Below are 23,168 nucleotides of genomic sequence, written 5' to 3'. Positions count from 1 at the left end.
AACTCTGAGGAAAAAGAAAATGCAAGGCTAATCTCATGTGTGTTTTTGTGTTAGTAAAATAAAATAAAATAAATGATTGTGAGTAAAATGCAAAGTTTATGAGCTTTGGAGTAAAACCACAAATACAAACGTAGAGTGAGGTTAGTTTTGTGTTAATGTGGGTTTACAGAGGGCGGAAATACTTTTACAGCCTGTCACAGAAGGAAAAAGGAAGCACTCCACTTGCTCTTATTATAACCAAATAAGATCATATCTGACCTTAACCATGTGCAGTCCTGTGGCGCCTCCTTGTGGCCGCATATGTCATGACTATCACGTGTTTACAGTCTGAGAGAAAGCCTAAAAGTAAACTAAAACGTATCAGCTCCAGGAACGCGTTTAATATAAGGCTAAATAATTAAACTGAAGTCTTTTTACAGCCTGAAATATAAAAATGGAGCTGAAAAACCTGCGCGTTTACGCACAAACACCAGGTTCATATCCAGCGCGCCTTTTACGCACGGGTCTCTTTGTCCAGTGTGGCACATTTCACTTCTAAGGTGATGAAAGTTTTCTGTGACTTAGATAATACTCTCATGCCAGATAAAACAAGCGTGCCTAAATGACTCCATATCCCATCAGCCACCGCGCAGTGTCATAACGCGTGTGCAACCTTGTTTTGTGCTCGGTGGGGAACACGCTTCTGGAGAACACGAAGGTCGAAGGAAAAGCCACGAGAAACAAGGTGCTACTTATGTTTTTGTTCTTTTATGCAGTTTGTTAAGACATGTCAGTGTGAGTAGAGTGTGGCCTTTTTCACACAGAGGCCTCAGTTTGGAGCTTTACGCACAGAAGCCTGGCCAGAGCGCGCTGTTTCTGTGCGTAAAGCTCTGGCCGATGCGTCACTTGGTCTTATCTGCCAAACCAGACGCGCAGTTCTAACGCTCAAAATGTTAAAACACCCAAAACCAGTCTGTTTGACCTGGTGGCGGAAGATTTGGGACACTTATAATGTTTCCTTATTTGCTGGTTGCTCAGATAGTGCTGTTCAATAGCTCTGTGCCTCAGACTACTCAGACTCCTTTGGCTAATAGCACCACAGTGAGTATGAAGCTACTCCATTTCTGCCTGTATTTGTTTGATTTAAATGTTGTTTTTGTGTCTTGCAGGTGTCTGACATGTCTGTGGACTGGGTGGGATATGGATATGCAGCTCTGGTTGCCACTGGGGGTATTGTGGGATATGTGAAAGCAGGTAAAGTGGTGTAGAAGTAGAAATGTTTTTGTTATTTACTGCTTATATAAATCAAAGAAGATGAGCAGCCCCTGTTTTTATAGCATTTATAAACTTGGATACTAAATTTGCCTCGCTGCATAACGTGATCCCAGTTTGTAGATGCCAGGTACAGCTGATAAAGGCTCAATATTACACTATTCTCTGATCTATAATGTTGTTTCCTCGTCACAAACAGACCTGGAGTTGTGTTTTGTTTCATTCACACATGTTTAACGCACAAACGCTGCAGATTTAGGCTCTTCTCTTAAACTGAAAGCACTCTGTTCCACCTTGTTATGTCATTTTATAATACAGGAAGTGCTCTAAGGCGGGGTATCATTAAGATTTTGCCAATATATATATATAAAAGAAGCATGTTATGGAGCTAAATTATTCCCTGATTGTGGGACAGATGGACTGATGTGAGCAGAGTTGTGTTTTAGTTTTAGTTTTTCCTCGAGTGATGCAGAAAAGAGGGAGCCACTGTCTGTGTGAATGGTCGTGTGTGTTAGTTTTAGCAGGTAAAGTACGACAACTCTGATACATACATCGATACAAATTGATTCGATACGATTCAGTGAAAAATCTAGGTTTTGGTGACCCCTAATGATCAGCTCCATTTTCACAATAAATGAACGTTAACGGTGCATTTATCTTCTGTTTTACTTAAGATGAATGAACATAAAGTGCATGTTGTTGCATTTTGCCGACTAGAACAACTCATGAAACTGTTCTATTGGTCAATATTCTTCATCCACAGTTTAAAACGAGCTCCACGTTTACATTTACAGAGACAAGTGCAGTTTAACAGCTCTAAAGCATCGCAACATATCGACTTAAACGACTGTGATACTAAAAGTTTTTGTCAAACCTCTGTCTGTGCAAACATAAGATGAAATACACCTGTTTTTAATCATCAAAACAGCGAATCAACTGTCAAATGTTCTGCATAAAAAAGCTTCTTTCCGCTAAACAAGCCACACAAATGTAGCGCCGTGACAGAAAAATATGGCAAAATATACAAAAAAATATATCGATACAGCAGCTCATGATATCGATACTGTATCATTGAATTAAACTATACGATATTCCGATATTTTTGCACACCCCTAAAGTGCTCCACTGCGTTTTTAATCTCCACAAACCCTCACTAGAATCATTTTGGATCATTTCAGCTTTGGAATTGACAATCTCTACTGAACTAAAAGGAAAAAGGAGCTGTTAACTTGAAAACTATATGCCACTTTATGACATCACAAGGTGGAACAGAGCATTTTGAGCTTATGTTACAGACACATAATAAAGTGTTACTCAAACATGTAAATGAAACAAAACTCAACTCCAGGTCTGTTTTTTGAGGAGGTAACATAATTATAACGTGGCTTAAAGCTACAGAAGAGTCAGTTTTGCGTCACGTAGCAGCTTTAAAGCGCGTGTTATTTTCCAGGTAGCGTCCCGTCTCTCGGCGCCGGGCTGCTCTTTGGAGGACTCGCGGGTTTGGGAGCCTATCAGATCTCCAACGACCCGAATAATATTTGGGTGTCACTTGGTAAGAAACGGCTGAACTCGACTCATTCCACCGCAAAAGAACGTTACTCGAAATTGACCTCGTTTTGTTTGGACTTTTAGGCACCGCTGGGACTTTATCTGCCGTCATGGGGAAGAGGTTTTATGGCTCTAGAAAACTGTTCCCCGCCGGCGTCATGGCTGGAGCAAGGTAACCGTCAGTACTACCTCTTCTCCTCCAAATCGTTTTCATGTTTTATAATGATTACGTTGTGTTTTTTTAGTCTTCTCATGGTCGGAAAACTCGGGTTAACGCTGCTCCAGAAACCCAACAAGTCTGTATAGATCCTACCAGTGTCTTTGTTGAAAATAGTTTTGTAAAATGCAACAATTCTGTGTAAATAAAACACAAAATCCAGTCTTTCTATTAAAAAAACACGCAGCCGTCTCATTTATTGCTTTTGTAAACTGAAAAAAGTCACGGTATAAAATGTAACAAAACATTAATTTATGCATTTAATAATACAAAGAACACATTTTACACGTTTAAAAAGTATAAAAACTCATTGTGCTTGTAGTTCTTGCTCAGCTAAAGGGAAGTACTGCTACGTTACATTTTTTTTTTAAGTTTTACATTTGACAAGAACAACGTAAAAGGAAGTTAAACATTGAAAAAAATAAATTATCCCAACATTGGCCTGTCCTAAAACCAAACAAAAGTACAATCTTTACAGTACAGATCGAGCGCGTGGCAAAGTTCAATACTAAACCTTGAAACGGGTGGAGGAAGCGTAGTAACAGTACGACAACTACTGCAGGTAAAGTACTAGAACTCTGAGATACCAAGTGCACTATTTTCAGCAAGATTCCAGCTTAAAGTTTACAGAATATTCCCGATACTACCGATTCCCTCCGTATTTGGACGTCCAGTCGATCCTCCCGTGCACCGGCTGTGCTGCAGGAGCTCTGGGCTGGAGGTTTCCGGAGGTTTTTCCCAAAGCGGAGTAGCTGTTCCCCTTCAGCTGAGTCCGGTCAGCTCTCTTTTTCCAGTCTTCGTAATCTAAAAATAAAACGCCATCGAGTTGAGTTGTACTGCGCTGTCTTAACTTTTCAGATTTTAACCATTTGTTTGTCTCCATGGAGATATTTTAATGCCTGGAATGCAATAAAGTGTATTTTTGTAAAGCCCTAAATCACAACGTCTTAGGGCTGAACATGAGATTTAACCAACAGAAAGTTAGAAAATCAATGAAACAGAAACAAGACGAGGAAATGAATCAACAGAAAACAAGCAAATGGAGAAGTGTCCCAGAGCAGAGCGCCCCCTGGCCTTAGATGACGACCTCGGCAAGAAAAAACACAAAAAAACCCAGTGGGAAAAAGAGAAACCTCGAGGAGAAGCACAGAGAAGGAGAGATTCACTCACATGGACCAAACCAGGACTAAACCGGGACTAAACTGGGACTAAACCAGGACTAAACTGGGACTAAACCAGGTCTAAACCAGGACAAAACCAGGACAAAACCGGGACTAGACCAGAACTATAACAGGACTAAACCGGGACTAAACCAGGACTAAACCAGGATTAAATCGGGACTAGACCGGGACAAAACCAGAACTAAACCAGGGCTAAACCAGGACTAAACCAGGACAAAACCAGGACAAAACCAGAACTAAACCAGGACTAAACAAAGGACCAAACCAGGACAAAACCAGGACAAAACCAGGACAAAACCAGGACAAAACCAGAACTAAACCAGGACTAAACCAGGACTAAACAAAGGACTAAACCAAGATTCAACCAGGTCTAAACCAGGACAAAACCAGGACGGACGGGCTGCAGATGTGTCCAGGACTAATGTGCATTCATTTGCAGATGGAGAATGTTACACTGTATAACATTAAACCCTGCAGATAAGCAGGTGATTCTACCAGGACAATTTACAGGTCAGGTCTGTGGAGAGCTTATCTCACTCACAGTAGAATGGAACAATGTTTAAATCAGACCTTTTCTCTTTTTTGTAGTTTAGTTTTCTTCTCATCGACTGTCGTAGACTCTAAGTTGTATTTAAAGTGTTTGTGTATGTTTTAATCGCTTATTATCAAGACCCCATTTTGCCAATAAATCCCCGTTTTCACCTCCACCTGTCCCCGCCCACTGTGACGTACATGCTTCATTTTTCAATTTTCTTTTCTTTTTGGTGACGTCGTTTTTGATCCAAATGAAAAATAAAATCCGCTGCTCATTATTGTGATGTGCAGCTATCCATAAGTCAGCAAACGTATCACTTTTTAAGTCGTTTTGGATGATTTTTGCAATTTAAAACAACAAAATTCTAACAATGATCCACGGATTGTTAGAGATTTTAACTATAGAACACACCAGACAAAGGACTAACAGTGACATCTCCATGGAAACAAGCAGGTGGCGCTCCGTCCATCTTTGACTAACGCACAAACACAAACTTCCAAATAAAAACCCCTAAAAAGAAAATCAATCTCTTACCTTCATTATTCTCACTCAAAGGGGAGTCAGACAGAGGTTTAGGTTTTGAACATTTAGATTTTTCTTTTTTAAGATCAGAACAGGACAGACTAGCTGGAAAAGAAAAGAAAGAAAGAGAAGTATTTGAAGGTTTTAGTTTTACACGAAAGAAAAAGAAAGGGAGGAACAGTCTGGAAAAAAAAGGTTTTAGTTGAAGAATTTTGGTAGATTGAGCCAAAATACCAGTAGCCGGAGCTAAATCTGGTACAAATCATCTTTTATTTTGTAAGATTATTGGATTTGGACATGTTTCCTGACAACGAAAGAAGAAAAAAAAGAGCAGAATCATGACTTACTCGAGTGCTGTCCAGCCAAAGGAGCAAGCTGTATTCGCTGTCCCACCGAACCCACTTCTTTCTTTTGGAACGAGGGGATGTATCCAGCGGAAACGTTGTACTTAGTGCTCACAAAATTGCCTTAAAACAGATCAGAGTCATGTTATATTTACCATTTTACTGACTTTTTTCCCACGCCTTGAACCCTGCGTCCTATACAACAGTGCGGCTTATTTAGAGAATTTTCCTGGATAACGGCCACCGGGGGGCGCTCTCTAGCTGTCAACGTAAAAGTGAAACAGACGTGGGGAAAGATTATGCTCTGAAGAATTTACTAGTTTTGATTTTGAATGGTCTTTTTGCGCATCATGGAAAACACACGAAGAAATGGATATGATGCAGTTTTTAAGATAAAGAAGGAAATAGAGCCACTGCACGTAAGTTTGACCAACAAAGAAGGAAATAGAGCCACTGCACGTAAGTTTGACCAACAAAGACGGACACAGATCCACTGCACGTAAGTTTGAAAAAAGCGTGCCTGTGTACTGTCTTTCTGTGTAAATATCTCACGTTACAATATAAAAACCTGCGGCTTTTATTCAGGTGCGGCTTATACATGTACAAAATCGATTTTCTTTTCAAATTTAGCTGGTGCGGCTCATATTAAGGTGCGCTCTATAGTCCCAAATTTACGGCACTTACAAACACGGATCAGATCTATGTTAGCTCAAATAAAACAGCGTTAGCCTCTTTTTTCTGTCCTTTAGTCCAGCGTGTGAAGTGGGTCTCGCATATTCAAAAGGCCGAGTCCTTGAAGTCTTTGAGTACTTCGCTCCGGCTGCAGTCTCAGATCGTTATCAGGGTAATTAGTGAAATGCCGTATTGTTCCTATTATGTCAGTTAAGGTTGTTCTTCAGTTTAGCGTCTTTAGAGCAGCGGCGGCTCTTTAGTTCACAATGTAAACTGTGGGTTTGTTAGTGGAGCTCCTGCCGGGACATTACCTGCCGAAGTCATTCACATGTTAAGTGTTTGTTAGTTTTTCCTCGTGTTTCCCTCCAGCTGTTTGGGTTCACTTTAATGTTTGTGCAAAAAGTCACTGACACTTTTAAATCTTCAGTCACTCCTATAATTCTTAAGTTAAACTCACCGAATTTTAGCAGGAAGTAAACTGAACCTTCTGAGATTTTTGCCAATATATACAGTTATAATTGTTCACTTAAACATGAACTTATTATTACTTAAACTAGGGGAAGTAATAATGTTTTTTAAGTGTCCCCCATTTTAGTTTCCGCCCTGAACAGCCCAATCCAAAACTTTGCATAACATTTAAAGCATTTACGCACTTATGGCTCTTATTTGATCCTCGATATCACGTTTTAAGTCGTTTATTGAGTCGTCTGAGGTTTATTCACAAACACCTTTTCTTTAAGATTGCCCCACAGAAAGAAATCAGGACGAGTCAGGTCTGTGGAGATCACATACTGCCCCCTGTCTTTGAAAAACACTTATTATTCCTTTAATGGCGTTTACGCTCGGGGCATCTCTGGTGTTAAACCCAGTATTTGACCCATGTGACTCAAAGTTCCACTGTACAATTAGGGTTCGTTCCTCGGTGCTGTATTTGCTCAGATTAATGTGGGAAGAGTCGTTCTAAATGCTCTGAGAAAATAAAAGAAAAATATTTAGAAATAAAAGAGTTATGCTTTTTTTTCAACCGTCAGTGACTTTTGTTAAATGTTATGTTAGACAGAAATGAAAAGAAAGGAGGATTATAAAAGAAACTGATAACTAGATGAATGAAAAAGTCTATTTCCAAACTTTACTGGTCTGCGCTGGTCAAAACGTCTGTCACGATAACACATTTTGAAGTTCGATACATCGCTGAACTAAATATAGACGATAAACGATAATACTGAAACTAATTTAAGAACCCAACATTTACACTTTAAGACTAAAAAGTAAAAGTATTTCACACAAGTGCTGTTTATTTCTAAAGTATAAATGTAGAGATATTGTTTAAAATGATGCATATTTTGGTCAATCTTAATCAATTTCTTCATTTTTCTTATGAATCTTGTGTTTTTATTTTTGTTTTGCTCAAAGCCGAAGCTTGAACTCGAAAACTTTAGTCAGGATTTTACCTCGAACATGGTCAAAATAACCCCTGAAATCATACAAAAAGTACTTTTTACTTTGTAGTCCAGTTCAAAAATGTAGTGGAGTAGAAAGTACAGATACTGCTCTCAAATGTACTGGAGTAAAAGTAAAAAGTATCAACTGTAAAATGTCCCTAAGTAAAGTACAGACACCTAAAATGTATCGTTTCTGCCGACCAAAATATGTCTAATTTTTAAGGAATATCTCTACATTTACAGTTTAAGAGTAAAAAGTAAAAGTATTTCACACAAGTGTTGTTCATTTGTTAAAGTTTATTTTAGTTTGAAGTTCATTTTTAAGCAGGAACTTCAGGTACTTCAATACTTTTACTCAAGTCGTTTTTTTTCATGTGATGCTTTTACTTTTATTTGAGTCACTTTTTAGCTCTGTATCTGTACTTTTACTTAAGTAACACTTCATCTAGCATTGGGTACGGGTACTATACTGCACTATAACATACTGTACTACATATATACGCACAACACAAACTACTCTACTGCAGTACCTTTGGACAGATCAACTTTCTCCAGCCTCTTTTCTTTAATAACTGCATTCTCTTGTGGGCTCTGTATCGTCTTTCTCTCTTCTAGCAAAAAAAAGCAGCGTGCGGCGGAGAGGAAAATGAAAAACAGAATATGCAAAGACAGAGATACAACACGAGATAATGCAATAATTGGGTAAATATAATACATTCCCGAAATGTCTTTTTGTTTTCCACATCTGAAGTTCTTTTGTAGTCTTAAAACAAACATTAGCAGTCGCCCGGGGGTGGGACCAGTGAGCAGGGGGCACATTTAAGGCCCATTTAAGGAGCACTTGATCTTTTGCTGAAAGTCTGAATCTCATGAATAAAAAATGAAGATGGAGAGACAAGGTGAAAGAGAGAGACAGAAAAGAGGGCTGGGGAATGATGCCGGCACAGTAGGGAGGGATACTGTGTGAGTGTCTACATAACAAATGATTTCTGCAGGTCTCAGTCGAAGTGTCTGCGGCTTAAGTCCTACTGGTCCTAAAAACTCTGGGTTTGCGAGGACAAATGAGCGCGTTAGCCAAAAAACGTTAGCATTTAGCGTGGTCTTATGTAACGTTTGGTGTCTGGAGTCGTTCAGTTCAGTTTAAACATGTTTTATTAACCTCCTGAGACCCGGTGTCCTCATCTGTGGACAACACATTTTGGATTGTTTAGGCCACAGTGCAAATTTTTAGAAGAACAGCAACAAGAACATGTTCAATTTGGAATATTTCTAAGAGTTTAGAATATTTATTTATTTTGTTTATTTTTTTATTTAATTATTTTTATTTAATTATTTTATTTTTATTTGTTTTTATTATTTTTTTTGTATTTTTATTTTTTTATTTTATTTTATTTACTTATTTATTTGATTAAAGATCGGGTCTCAGGAGGTTAACACAGAGCAGCAGGGGAAAAGTAAAGTAAAAGTAGTAATGCGCTGTACTTAAGTTTAAACGTTAGGTATCTGTACTTTCTACTACGTTTTTGAACAGGACTGAAAAGTAAAAGTGTTTTTTTTATTATTGTCTCGCTTATTTAGGTCGTTTGCTAAGCCTGAGTTATGTTTTATTGAGGTTTTTTCGGTGGAGTGATCTCGTCAGGGGCTGGTTAGGACTCGGAGACGCTGCTGCTGTGACTACCAGGTGCCACAGTGGGGCGCTAGTGGACAAATCTGATGTTGTGTCTTTAGGTAAGACACTTCACTCACATTGTCTAAGAGTCTAAATTCTAAAGTTGGTGGTGGACAGAGGGGCCGATGCTGCAGATAGAGACATATTTTGCATTTGTGGGCAAAATGTGGAGGGTTTGGGTATAAAATGTAAATAATGGGGTCAGTGCAATGAATTTAATGTGCATCTATGGGAACTGTGAAGTGAGTGTAATGTGTAATATTTTAGATGGTGCAATGAGTGGAATGTGCAAATATGAGAATTGTGCAATTTTTATTTTGACCCTTCTGTGACCCCAGCCCTCGGGACAATAGGTGGAAATGATCCTTTGACTATAACCCGTGTGTGTGTTTACGTTCATGTCTGTCATGTCATGGCTGTTCAGTAATATGCACTGTCCCAACCAAATAAATAAATAAATACAAAAATAAATTGGCAGTCTCGCTTCCATCAGTCTGTCCCAAGGCAGCTGTGGCTATAATAACAGCTGACCCCCACCGAGTGTGGAGGGAATGAAAAATGCTCTGTAAAGCATCTCTGAGTGTCCAAAAAAGCACTGTATAAATCTGTATTATTATTATTATTATTATTATTATTATTATTATTATTATTATTATTATTATTATTTATGTATTTCTATTTATTTTTTACTCTGGGTTGAGCAATGTGAAATCAAGAATACATATTATTTATTATTATTATTATTATTATTATTATTATTATTATTATTATTATTATTTTCATTTTATTTATGTATTTTTTAATTATTTATTATGAAGTAGTAGTGGTAGTGGCAGTGGTAGTAGTAGTATCAAGAAATGTATTTATTGATAAAATTGATTAAAACCAAATAAGTAAAATATTTTAGTTTAATTTAATTTAATTTGTTTTGTTTTTTTTATATTATGTGTTTTTCTGTATAACGTATAAACTCACAGTCCTTCTATATACTATAACGTGGCTTTATTATACCTGCGTTACGTTGCACTGACATGTGTTTTTACTTGACAATTATCTCCTAACATTTCCGCCCGACTTTCCCTGGTGTTATGTGGTGTCCGGTTGAGTCGGGACACCGCGGCTCACTGTAGTACAGCATCACGGGACATGAGCGTTTACCTGCGTTGGCTCTGGTGACAGATAATCCTCCTCCAATGGGCGCCAGCGGTTTATTTACAGCGTTTGACGAATTCTCCCACAAGTCTCTCAACGTCATGGCTCCGAGCTCTTTATCTGCAGACTGGCCTTTTCCAATGAGTCCTGAGAACAAAAAAAAAAAGGACAACAAAAAGGCTTAAATACAGACATGAAACAGGTAATATAACAATAATAAAAAATACTGTGCTGTTACCGGGCAGATATCGGGACTGGCTGAGATAGTGTTGGCGTGCAGCAGATCCGGGAAGGTTGGGGTCCGTTTGGCTCACCTTCACGTTGCCAGGTAGCTTGGTAACAGAGCTGAAGGAGTACAAAGGTTTTTGATCCTTCACCCTAAAAAGAAAAAAAAGAAACAGTCTTTTTATTAATATTTCTTTGATATTTCTCATCTCAAACTGAAATTGCCTTAGACAGCAGAAACAAAACTGAACTCTGAAAACTCTTGTGAGGTTTAATCCCTGTTATAATGTTGTTCCCTCCTCAAAAACAGACCTGGAGTTGTGTTTTGTTTCATTCACACATGTTTGAGTCACACTTTATTATTAGTCTGTACATCTCCAAAGCTCAAACGCTCTGTTCCACCTTGTGATGAAGAGGTAGTTTAAGTTAACAGCTATGTTTTACCTTTTGTTCAGTAAAGATTGGTAATTCTAGGTCTCAAATTATCCAAATGATTCTAGTGAAGGTGTGCGGAATTTAAAAACACAGCGGAGCACTTCCTCTATCACCACTTAATGACATCACAAGGTGCAACAGAGTGTTTTAGGAGAACTCAGCCTAAATATGCAGGTTTGTTTTTTATTTATTATTTTTTTTGTGTGTGTGTGTGTTTTTTATTATTTTGTTATTGTACAAATATATATTTTTTTTAATCGCAAAAAAAAAAAAAAAAAAAAAATAGCGTAATATGTGCCCTTTAATAGTTTTGATTAGCAGGACGACCTGCAGAACTAAGATATTCAGAAGTGGAAACAAAAACATGGACCTTATGCAGCCACTTGAATATTAAAAATGTGATTATATTTATAACATTTGTACATTTGTACTATCATATCATCATAATTGACAGTGTTTATAGTAACGTACTGTGTTTGTTGTTTCGTCTTCTCCTCCTCAGACTGCACCAGACTGGGCTTTTTGGAGATGGAAGCTGCCGTTTCAGACACATCCGACTCCCAGCTGTCGGACGTCTTGGCCACGGTCTGACCCCAGCGTCGGCGTCCGTTTTTCACCATCCCGACCCCACCGACCCCATTCTCACTGCCCAGGGACCCTGACTTCTGCACGAAAGACTCCATCAACACACAAATATCTCATAAGTGATACTAAAAAGCGTAAAAACAGGACACGTACAGTTTGGTGGAGGTGTTTGGTGTTGTCGGTGTGTTGTATGGAGATGGGCTGCAGAGGCTGTTGTTGTGGTGGTTTGGTGTTTGTTGGTGATTCTTTGGACTCGGTGGACGTCTGTTGGAGTTTGGGTTTGGGCTCTTTTGGCTGGTTTGGAGCCTGGGGTCTGGCCTGGATCTTCTTCACTTCCTGAGTTGGACCTAAGATTTGACCCACTTGGAAGTATGGATACCGCAGAGCCTTAAAACACAGAAAATATGTACTTTATTACTCTTTTTAATGTACCCTGACCCAGTCTGGTTGGATCATAGACTGTATTTATAAATGGACAGAGCTAACAACATGCGTAACGATGTGTTTTGGGCGAACCGCTGACGCACACATCCCAAAAACGGACTATTATTTAATCGAGATGTTATTGGCAGCATAAAAAAAAAGCCATTACACGTATATGGCATAAGGAAGACGCCCCCTACGCTTCGCAACTGGAATGACATCGTGGAAGAAATTCGCGTTATGGAGAAACTAAGGTTATAAATAGAAAAATATGACAAAAAGAACACTGGGAAAAATGGAAATTGTATTTAAATGACAGCTGATTGTTCATTGTTCTATTGTTGTGTCTTTTGAAAACAATAAAATATAAGACAAAACAGAACAATTACAACCAAAAAAGATACAGATAATACAGTCACAGGACAAAATCCATTTATTAAATCTCTTAAACACAGACGTCTTGACTCATATAAATCTTCAGCAATGTATATGTATGAGTGAATTTATGTTTTAAAGTTTATTTTTTTTATTTAGACAGAGTTTTAATTCACTTAAATACATCACTGAGATCATTCCAAAGTCTTATTCCTCAAACAGACACATCTTTGCCTCACGTTAGCTCTTATTTTACTAGATTCAAACTGAAGCAAACCTCTTAAGTTACAGCACGTGTCAAACTCAAGGCCCGCGGGTCAAATGTGGCCCTCCCGATCATTTTATGTGGCCCTCGACAGGGTAAATTAAAAGGTACGATGGTCTTAAAAAGTCATTTTATCAGGAGATACACAGTTACACAGACATATTTTTACATCTTGGCAAATTCATATGTAATATTTGTAACTTTAATAAGTAATAAATACAGAAACAGTTAATTAACAAGTTAAAAAAGTAGTTAGATTTATTCTTTATATATCTGGCCCTATGAGAACAGACATTTTGCTGATGTGGCCCTCGGTGAAAATGTGTTCGACACCTCTGAGTTACAGCGACTTCTTCATTTAAAGAAGAACTGATGTCTACGGGAAAATCCTCGTTCACAACACGGAACAGAATTGTCAAAATGTTTAACTTAACTATGTTTCTTAATTTTAATATATTGGATTTTATAAATAGTTCATTAGTCAGATCATGGACTCCTGCTTTATTAATGATTGTTATTGTGCTTTTGTGTAGTTTAATTATAGGATCTACATTTGTTTTACAGCATTTCCCCAAATTTCCGAACAATTACATAAACAGGGGAAGTGATGAATATAATATACTCAGGCGTTTCTTATTCAAAACAGATTTGGCTTTGGTTTACACTGAAAAAAGATGACCCCTGTTACGGGCTAGTCTTGTTTTGGCCTTCGCTTACGCACATCCACCCACCGGTCGAGCCCAGTGGGTCCAGTGGGTCCTCTGCGGCAGCATCTTTTAGTTATTTGTATTTTATTTTTCTATTACCCAGTTATTTAATTTGTACCCCTCTGATTTATCATTTTTTGACTACGCCTCCACGCTCCCGGTTTTAACACCTTTTCGTTGCGCGCCACCACTGGACCATCGTTATTTTGGTCTTAAATGTTCGTATTAACCCTCTACATGATCCTGGGGTTTTTATTTCACTTTTGTGTCTGTAAATCGAGATATGAACATTAATAACAGATAAATCAGGCGCCTTGTTTCCCCAAAGATCACTCCCGCTAGCCTTAGCAACAGGTTTGATTGACAGCGTTGCTATGCACCCGCTCTGTGCTAAACCAGCATTGGGACGCACTCTGGACTCTGGACTTTAGCGGGATAGTGCAATATAAAACAATTAATAATAATAGAAAGTATAAATATAATAAAATAAACATAAGGGCCTGCATCAAAAAGGTAAATAAAATGGACTCGTTTCATAAAATGTGAAATTTCGACTCACTTCCTGTCAGCGAGAAAACACCTGGGGCACAAGAAGACGCTCCCATTAGCGAGGAGTTTCCTAGTTATTCCCTCATCCCCTCAGAGCGTAAATGAAGCCTAACGAGTTAATTCCCGTGAGCGCGGCGCAGATCACAATAATAATCCACGTCACGCATGGGGCTCGGTGGAAAAACACGACGCGAAACAGGTCAAATGAGGCGAGGAGTTTGATCCGGTCGCATTAGACGCAGGTTTTCACGTGGATCTGGACGTACCTGTACCGCTGTGGGTCTCTTCTTGGGGTCCCATTGCAGCAGGTCTCTCATTAGCGTGATAGCTTCGTTGCTAGCGTTCGGGATCAGGGTCTTCAGATGGGTCGGGACGCACTGGGGAAAGCGGAAGTTCATGGCGGTGGCTAGCTGGTATCCTTCTGGCCAGTCCCCCTACATAAAAAAAAAAACAAGAGTGTCCATTTACGGGTAGAAAAATTAGATTAATATGTGTACAAAGTTCTCCAGCGCAGGACAGATTCATCTAAACTTTCATGACCGTGACCCCTTCATCGAACTTTGAGGACCCCCGTACTTAATGAAGAAACACAACACCAACACCAACAATGAATCTGATGAGTATCTTTAATGCTTTTGTACAATACTTCATAAAATATTCATAAGTATTTGTAAGAACTCGCCCCTCTGGTATAGTTGTGTTTATGAATTATTAAACGGTTGAACTGGGGTCAAGCAGGACCTCCACCTTAAGACTCCTCTCACCTTCTTCACGGTGCCCAGGACTTGGCAGATCTTAAAAATTTCATCAACTTCACTGTTCCCCGGGAAGAGCGGCCGCAGAGTGTAGAGTTCGGCCATGATGCAGCCCACTGCCCACAGGTCGATGGGGGAGCTGTACATGGACGACCGCAGTAGGACCTCAGGAGCGCGGTACCTGCAGACGTACGACAAATATGTAACGATGAGACGCCACGACTTAGACTGAAGGATTAAAGGGCTGATGTTATGAAGATGTTACTTCAAAAACAGACCTGGAGTTGTGTTTTGTTTCATTCACATGTTTGAGGAACTTTGACAAACCTCAAAACGCTCTGTTCCACTTTGTGATGTCATGAAGTTTTCAAGTTAACAGCTCCTTTTACCTTCTGTTTGGCAAAGAGTACACAGGAGTACACGGGAGTACACGGGAGTACATAGGAGTATACGGGAGTACATAGGAGTACACAGGAGTACATGGGAGTACACAGGAGTACACGGGAGTACACAGGAGTACATAGGAGTATACGGGAGTACATAGGAGTACAGGGGATTACATACAAGTACACAGGGAGTACACAGGAGTATGCAAGAGTGCACAGGAGTACAAAGGAGTATATACAGGAGTACACAGGGAGTACACAGGGAGTACACAGGGAGTACACAGGGAGTACACAGGGAGTACACAGATGTACACAGGAGTATACAGGAGTACACAGGGAGTACAGAAGAGTACACAGGAGTAGACTGGAGTACACAGGAGTACACAAGAGTACACAAGAGTACACAGGGAGTACACAGGGAGTATACTCCATACAGGGAGTACACAGATGTACACAGGAGTATACAGGAGTACACAGGGAGTACAGAAGAGTACACAGGAGTAGACTGGAGTACACAGGAGTACACAAGAGTACACAAGAGTACACAGGGAGTACACAGGGAGTACTCCAGAGCTGAAATGATCCAAATGGCTGTAGTGAAGGTGTGTGGAGTTTAAAAACACAGTGGAGCACTTCCTGTATCACCACACGATGACATCACAAGGTGGAACGGAGCGTTTTCTGTCAGTTTATGCAGGGTTTGTGTGTTAAACGTGTGAATGAAACAAAACACAACTCTAGGTCTGTTTGCGATGAGGAAACAACATTATAAATCAGAAAACAGCGTAATATCAAGACAACAAACGCCGCTGTATGGAAAATATATGAAACTGTTTTGAATGCAATTTGTGAATGTTTACAATACTAAAAAAGTAATATCCGTACTATTCTTATATGAAAATTGGATTTGGTAAAACTAGTTAGATATGGAAATCTTGCAATCTTAAAATTTTACACTTTGACATAAAAAAAATCTCTGAAAGTTCCTGTACGACAGAGTGTGATCTCACCATCTGGTCGACACATAGTCAGTGTACGGCGGCTTGGAGCGGATTTCTCTGGCCAGTCCAAAGTCGGCGATTTTCACCAGCTCTGGGCCCATACACAGCAGGTTTTCTGGTTTCATATCACGATGGAAGAACCCTGGAAAAAGTGTTTATCATTTAAACCGAGCAACGTTTGGAGAGAAGGTGAAAACCAGGTCCAGACAATATCGCAATATCATTTTGTTTTATTTTGTTTGTTGTGGGGGTTTACATTGTACTTTGCCATTAAATATCCAAACTGTAAATTCACAAATGTTGAATGTGATTATTTCTATGAGCGATTAGCCTGATCAACTTCCTGTATTACAACAAAGAACTGCATTTTAACCGTTCATTTTATCTGCTCTCGTCTGTATTAAATATTATTGGCCCTGAACGTTGTGAAATCATCTGAAATCAGCAAAATCAGTAAAAATATTTATACAAAATTACTAAAATTCTACAAGACAAGATGGAGGAGGTTTAAAGGTTTGATCATTTATATTAATTAAATCAATTAAGTTCATTCTTAAATTTCCTTTGTATTGAACATTGATATAATATAATCTATTTTTTTATTTTTTTATTTTCAGTAAAAACAGTGGCTGCACCAAACTACTATTATTATTATTATTATTATTATTATTATTATTATTATTATTATTATTATTATTATTATTATTATTATTATTATTATTATTAATTAATTAATTTATTTATTTATTTATTTATTTATTTATTTATTTATTTATTATTACCAAATTGGGGACTGATTGGTCAATTTAAAGAGCTGATATTACTCTATTTTGTGATTCATCCATGTTCTAATGTTGTTTCCTCATCACAAACAGACCTGGAGTTGAGTTTTGTTTCATTCACACATGTTTAACACAAAAACCCTGCACATTTAGTCTCTGAAAACGCTCCGTTCCACCGTGTGATGTCATCATGTGGTGATACAGGAAGCGCTCCACGGTGTTTTTAACTCCACACACCTTCATTTAAATTATTTCAGCCCTGGAATTTCAACTAAATTAAAGGTAAAAGGAGCTGTTAACTTGAAAACAACCACTCTATGACATCACAAGGTGGAACAGAGCGTTTTGAGCTTTGCAGATGTTACTCAAACATGTGTGAGTGAAGCAAAACACAACTCCAGCTTGTTTGTGATGAGGTAACAGCATTATAACACGGCGTAAACCTCGTAAGAGTCACTTTTGTGTAATATATGACCTTTAAAACAACAGTAATTACATCGTGTGACATTTTGAACGTGCGGAGATCTCGTTCCTTCCTCATTCTGTTTGTGCTTTACATATTAATCACAACGGCACGCAATCATCATGACACGCAAATATACTCGACAGCACAACACAAACACAAAACTACCAAAGGTTTTCTGACGACAGAGCGACAGTGCAGCTCTTACCGTGTTTGTGAACAAAAGCCAAGCCAGAAAGCACCTGAAACATGATGTTCCTGATTTCATTCTCAGAGAACATCTTATTCTCCCTAACGGCGAAAAGAGACGAGACAGAGGGAAGGAGAGAGACAAGAAAGAAGAAAAAAAGAGGTTAAAAAGAGCGGATAGAGATAGTGATGAGTGCGTTTACAGATGCAACTACAGTAACGCCGCTTTAGACGAATTTGAAAACTTTTAGACAAAGCTGAAAGTTAAACGACTGCAAGATTCTCAGCGTTTTATATTTCGTGCACACGCCATAATAGACTGTATAAAGAAATGGACTAAGTGAGTGTGACGTCGCCCACAGCGTTCCACTCCGGTCAAATGAAGCTAATCGAGGCTAGCAGTTATAAGTTTGTTAGTAGGAATTCCGACTGCGAGTATCATAGCAACCAAAGAGCCAATCCGGAGTGAGGTTGTTGAAAGTAACGCCTCTTCCTGCCTGCGACGCTGGTTTGGCTTGGCAGGAGGCGGACGCTTAGCAACGCTGTCAATCAAACCTGTTGCTAACGCTAGCGAGCAACCTCAAGGAAAGAAGGCGCCTGATTTGCTTCTTATTAATGTTCAAATTTGGCCCTTGATATGAATATATTTGGCTTTGAGATCACATCAAATATGTATTCGAGCTGCCCGCCGACCGCCGCGCCAGTATAGCACGTGCACCGCTAATACTACGAATCCCAGAATGCTTTGCAAATACGTTGACGCCGGCTCTCACCACTTCTGTTGACACTTATTAGCATCTGCTACCTGCCGCCACACTCAAATTTAATCCATCTTTTTTGAAAAACATGTCAAATTTTCCATAAATATTTAGTTTGGTCCACGACGTCACGGTTTTTAATTTTGTTCCTCTGTGAATTTGAGTTTGAGCGGGTTAATACGAACATTTAAGACCAAAATGACGAGTCTGACAGCAGCAGTTACGGAGAGAAAGCGACGTTTTTCTAATGTAAAGTGAACTGGAGCCAGAGTCGATGAAGCTAGGAAGCGCGCACATGCTCACGTCTTATCTCGAACGCGGCGGCTAGCGGGTTAGCTACGTCCATTTACATACACAGTCCGTGGCGCGTACTGACACACGACATAAAACGCTCGTAGAATCTTGCAGCGTGGCCCAGTCTCATGCAAAGACCATGCACGAAGGGGAACACAGTGCAGAGCTACCTACCATTTTTATGAATATAAGACAAGCCTTGTAAAATTTGAAAGCTTATGTTTCGTATCACTGATTCTGGAAACAATTTTCTTCTGTAAAATAAAATCAGTGCAGCGTCAGTGTCATGGAGTTAGTTTTTTTGAATGCACATCACATATAAATGCATGTATTGTGGGATTAAATACAGTTAAATTGGTTCAAATATTGTAATTATAGAGTGGAGATGTGACGCTGCAGATGCTGGAGTCCTCACCTGTCCTTCATGAGCTGGTACAGGTTTTCCTTCATATACTCGAACACAAAATACAGCTGGTCATTCTCTCGGATTACTTCTTTTAACTTCACGACATTGGCATGGTTCAGTTTTTTTAGAGACTGCAAAAAAAACAGACAAAAGTAACAATTTAATGTGTTTTTCGTGAGCGATTAACACGGGTCTCAGCAGCAGCGGTTCTTACCTTCACCTCTCGTAAGTTCATACACTCGTCCCAAGAATAAAACTTTCTTTTCATTCTAGGACACAAAAAAAAACATTTGATTTGAATGTGAAAGCTGCAGTGTTTCAGGTGACACAGTCAAACGTGAGGCTGCATCTTCTACTTAGGTCCAGTGTTCATTTTTTTCAACTTTTGCAGTAGTATTGTCTGGATTTTGCATATTTTCTAGAAGTACTGTACACATTTTGCCCATTTTTCCAGTAGTATTTTACACATTTTGCACATTTTCCCATAGTATTGTCTGTATTTTGCACATTTTCCCATACTACTGTCTGTATTTTGCACATTTTCCCATACTACTGTCTGTATTTTGCACATTTTCCCATACTACTGTCTGTATTTTGCACATTTTCCCATACTATTGTCTGTATTTTGCACATTTTCCAGCAGTATTGTATACATTTTGCTCATTTTCCAGTAGTGTATTTTGCATTTTGCCTGTTATTTTCCAGTAGTATTGTCTGTATTTTGCACATTTTCCCATACTATTGTCTGTATTTTGCACATTTTCCAGCAGTTTTGTATACATTTTGCTCATTTTCCAGTAGTATTCTATTGATTTTGCTCATTTTCCCATAGTATTGTCTGTATTTTGCACATTTTCCAGTAGTATTGTTTGGATTTTGCACATGTATTTATAATAAGTTTGTCTCCTGATAACTTGACTTTCATTTAAATAGACTGTGCATTATTATTTTATTTAATCCAGTCGATCAGCAGGTAAATTCTATGTAACTGCTCATCTCAGGTGTTACAGCTTTGCGAGGAATGTTCCACAGTACGGCATTAAACTTATTTATTGTTATGGAGATGAGCCGACGTCACTGGGTTAAGCTTGTTTAAAAAAACACAGTAAAAATGCATGTTTTTGAAGATATTTTTGAGTAAAAACACCCATAATTAAATAAAATAGGACTGACATATTTTACTGCGAATGTTAATGATGAACTAAGTCAGTTTTATAATGTAATTTTAATGAAATCTGGGTTTTTAATGTATTTTCACCTGCACAAGAACTGCACCTGCACAAGAACTGCACCTGCACAAGTAGCCGTAGCTAAATCTGGTACAAATCTTCTTTTTTCTTCTGTACGATTAATGAATTCGTCCATAACAAAACAAACATTCCACGTAAACAATCAAAAGCTACACAGTGTACCTTTAAGTACCCATGCAGTGATCTGACTGGGGTGTCCTAAACGTCCAGAATTATGTAAGAGTTTCAGCTGGTGACGATAGTGATCCGAGTCTGGGCCGAGGCCAGTTACTGTCGGCCCTTGCACAGCGTCGGGAACCTGACCCGGCCTCTACTTTCACCTCCTTTCACCAGCCTCACTTGTATTATCTTCCATGGTAACCGAATGATCCACGCGTCCACCCACGTCCCCATTCATTATTAAAGTACGCTGCTGCCATGAAGACAACAGCGTGTAATCTGGTTTGTTTGCTTCGCATGGTGACAGGTACAAAGGCCAGAAATGAACTGGAAGCTATAAATAAAATGGTTTTCTTTCCACGTTTAATTATAATCGACATCGCGGCAGCTTTTTCATAATCAAAACTTATTATGTCTCTCTAAATTCTCAGCAAATGGAATCTAATTTGCATCTTTTGCCAATATTAAATCCTTAATTAATCATAAATTTGTACATTTTTCATCTTTATCTAACCACAAAGTATTTTATTTATTGCAAACTTCACTACAACACGTCGCTTTGGGATGAAAGTCGGCGTGGTCCAACCTGCTACACTTTTCTGTCTGCCTTTTTAATGCTAGACCCCAGGGCCGTAGACAGGAGGGGGACAAAGGGGCCCCCGGGTTTTAGAGGCGCAGAATTGGACCTTCATCCTATTCATTTATATAAGAGGAGCTAGAGGTGCCGAGAGTTTGTTAATTACTTTGGTATTTGATACGTCTGCCACAATAACGACTATATCGACATATCGTTCAATATATTCAAGCTAAAACGATATTTTTTACGGTCAATATTTATCATGTGTACCATTTCTTTGCACTACTGGGACATTTTTGGTTATTTTTTGGCTAAATGATGAGATTTAAGATGTCCAAACTACGGTCCAGGGGCCAAATGCGGCCCTCAGAACAATTTTTGTCGGCCCTCACGCCTGACCCAAATGATCAGGAGATATTTTTTACAACAAATTGAAGTTATTCTACCTCTTTAACCTGAATAAAATCACATTTCATTGTGACACAGACCTAAAAATAATCTTCCAAGTTTTATTAACGGTACAAATATGTTTCATTTTATAACTTCTATGACTCATTACAGATGCAAACTAGCGGCTAAAGTGTTTAAATCTGCTGTTTATTTATTGCAGCTCATGATTTTCTAACAATATTTTAGATTTTGAATAGTTTTGTGGTTTAAATCTGCACGAATCGGCTGAAATTTAATCGTTTATCGTGTATATTTACCTCAGCGACGTATAAAAATTCAAAATGTATTCGTAACACTTGATCAGACTGCAGCGAATTACCAATCTGCACATTAACGTCTGTCATTCTCACCTCTTGATGGCCACCAGTTCTCCAGATTCGTTGCTCTTCCCCATCATCACGCTCCCGTAGGTGCCGTCACCCAGCTGCTTCAGGGTGGTGTAGCGATTCATCATCTCAAAACGATGTCAATACTCATTCCTTATGCCCAAAAAACCTTCTCCCTTCGAGGTTAACGCGGCTCGCTCTCGTCTTGGCATTCAAAATTACAAAAGTAGATCCACTCGTGAAAGCCTTGAACTGTCCCGAATCCAGTTCATTTCCTCGTTTCGTCTTCAACACCTGCAACGAAATGAAACTGGTGAAGATCTTTGGAGTGATTGGCAGTGACCTACAGAAAGAGCTTAAGTCTGCTGTTGATCCTGTCTGAGTGAAGAGGCTTAGAGTCGTGCAGTAGTGGGACGGTCCTGTGTCCACCTGAGGGAGATGACTCCGCAGCCCTGAGAGGATTAGGCCAGCGGGGTGTAAATAGGATGGGTTACGTCACTTGTTGCTTATTGGTGCTGAAAAGCGTCGCATCTGACAACACGTTTGAGTCATTTCACAAGACAGATCTGTTTTTGTGTTATTTCTGTAGTTCGGTTTAATAAGGACAGTGTTTGGGAATTAACTGAATGCATGTGGCCAAAATACATGTTCTGAATATTAGTTTTGAGTAGCTATATCCTGGTACAGTTACTTAAATGCAGTGATGTTGATTAAAAATTGATTCATATTTTGGTCAACGGGAACCAAACAAATCAATTTCGTAATTTTACTCGTGAATTTTGTGTTTTTATTTTTGTTTTGCTCAAAGGTGAAGCTTGAACTCGAAAAGTTTAGTCAGGATTTTACCTCGAACGTGGAAAAAAATAACTACTTAACTACATTTGAGAGCAGTATCTGTATTTTCTACTCATTTTTGGACAGGACTGAAAAGTAAAAAGTACTTATTTATAGTTTAAGTAAAAGTAAAAAGTATAAAAATGTCCCTAAGTAAACTACAGATATCTAAAATGTATACTTAAGTACAGTACTTTACTACTTTTACTTCATTATGTTCCACCACTGAACTGTTCTTTGTGTTGTGTTGATTGGGGAAATATAAAATCTCTTTAAGATGTGTTTTTGTGTTATTTCTGTAGTTCGGTTTAATAAGGACAGTGTTTGGGAAGTAACTGAATCCATGTGGCCAAAATACATGTTCTGAATACTTACTTACTTAAATGTAGTGATGTTGATTAAAAATCGATTCATATTTTGGTCAACGGGAACAAAACAAAT

At 38.7% G+C, this 23,168-nt stretch overlaps 2 protein-coding genes across 3 annotated transcripts; one reads left to right on the top strand and one right to left on the bottom strand.

Moving 5' to 3' along the window:
* Positions 1–655: 655 nt before the first annotated feature.
* Positions 656–3,193, top strand: tmem14ca (transmembrane protein 14Ca). 2 transcript variants are annotated; one of them, XM_033985926.2, is made up of 5 exons: positions 656–724; positions 1,149–1,233; positions 2,702–2,803; positions 2,884–2,971; positions 3,045–3,193. In XM_033985926.2, exons 2-5 carry the CDS (start codon positions 1,158–1,160, stop codon positions 3,103–3,105), a joined length of 327 nt encoding a protein of 108 aa, XP_033841817.1. In that variant the 5' UTR covers positions 656–724; positions 1,149–1,157; the 3' UTR covers positions 3,106–3,193. The 2 variants fall into 2 exon arrangements, with proteins under 2 accessions (XP_033841817.1, XP_033841816.1); XM_033985925.2 differs by lacking the exon at positions 656–724 and adding an exon at positions 889–1,080.
* Positions 3,194–3,628: 435 nt separating this feature from the next.
* mak (male germ cell-associated kinase) lies at positions 3,629–22,054 on the bottom strand. The gene is made up of 15 exons (XM_055230233.1): positions 21,918–22,054; positions 19,346–19,400; positions 19,141–19,262; positions 17,693–17,775; positions 16,249–16,381; positions 14,862–15,033; positions 14,364–14,531; positions 11,932–12,165; positions 11,665–11,858; positions 10,772–10,911; positions 10,540–10,680; positions 8,243–8,323; positions 5,602–5,721; positions 5,267–5,359; positions 3,629–3,820 (listed from the first exon to the last, which is right to left on the bottom strand). Exons 1-15 carry the CDS (start codon positions 22,019–22,021, stop codon positions 3,660–3,662), a joined length of 2,001 nt encoding a protein of 666 aa, XP_055086208.1. The 5' UTR covers positions 22,022–22,054; the 3' UTR covers positions 3,629–3,659.
* Positions 22,055–23,168: the final 1,114 nt, after the last annotated feature.

The sequence above is a fragment of the Periophthalmus magnuspinnatus genome, chromosome 20 (assembly GCF_009829125.3).
Source record: "Periophthalmus magnuspinnatus isolate fPerMag1 chromosome 20, fPerMag1.2.pri, whole genome shotgun sequence".
Classification (NCBI taxonomy): domain Eukaryota; kingdom Metazoa; phylum Chordata; class Actinopteri; order Gobiiformes; family Gobiidae; genus Periophthalmus; species Periophthalmus magnuspinnatus.
This window is presented reverse-complemented; position numbering and strand designations above follow the sequence as displayed.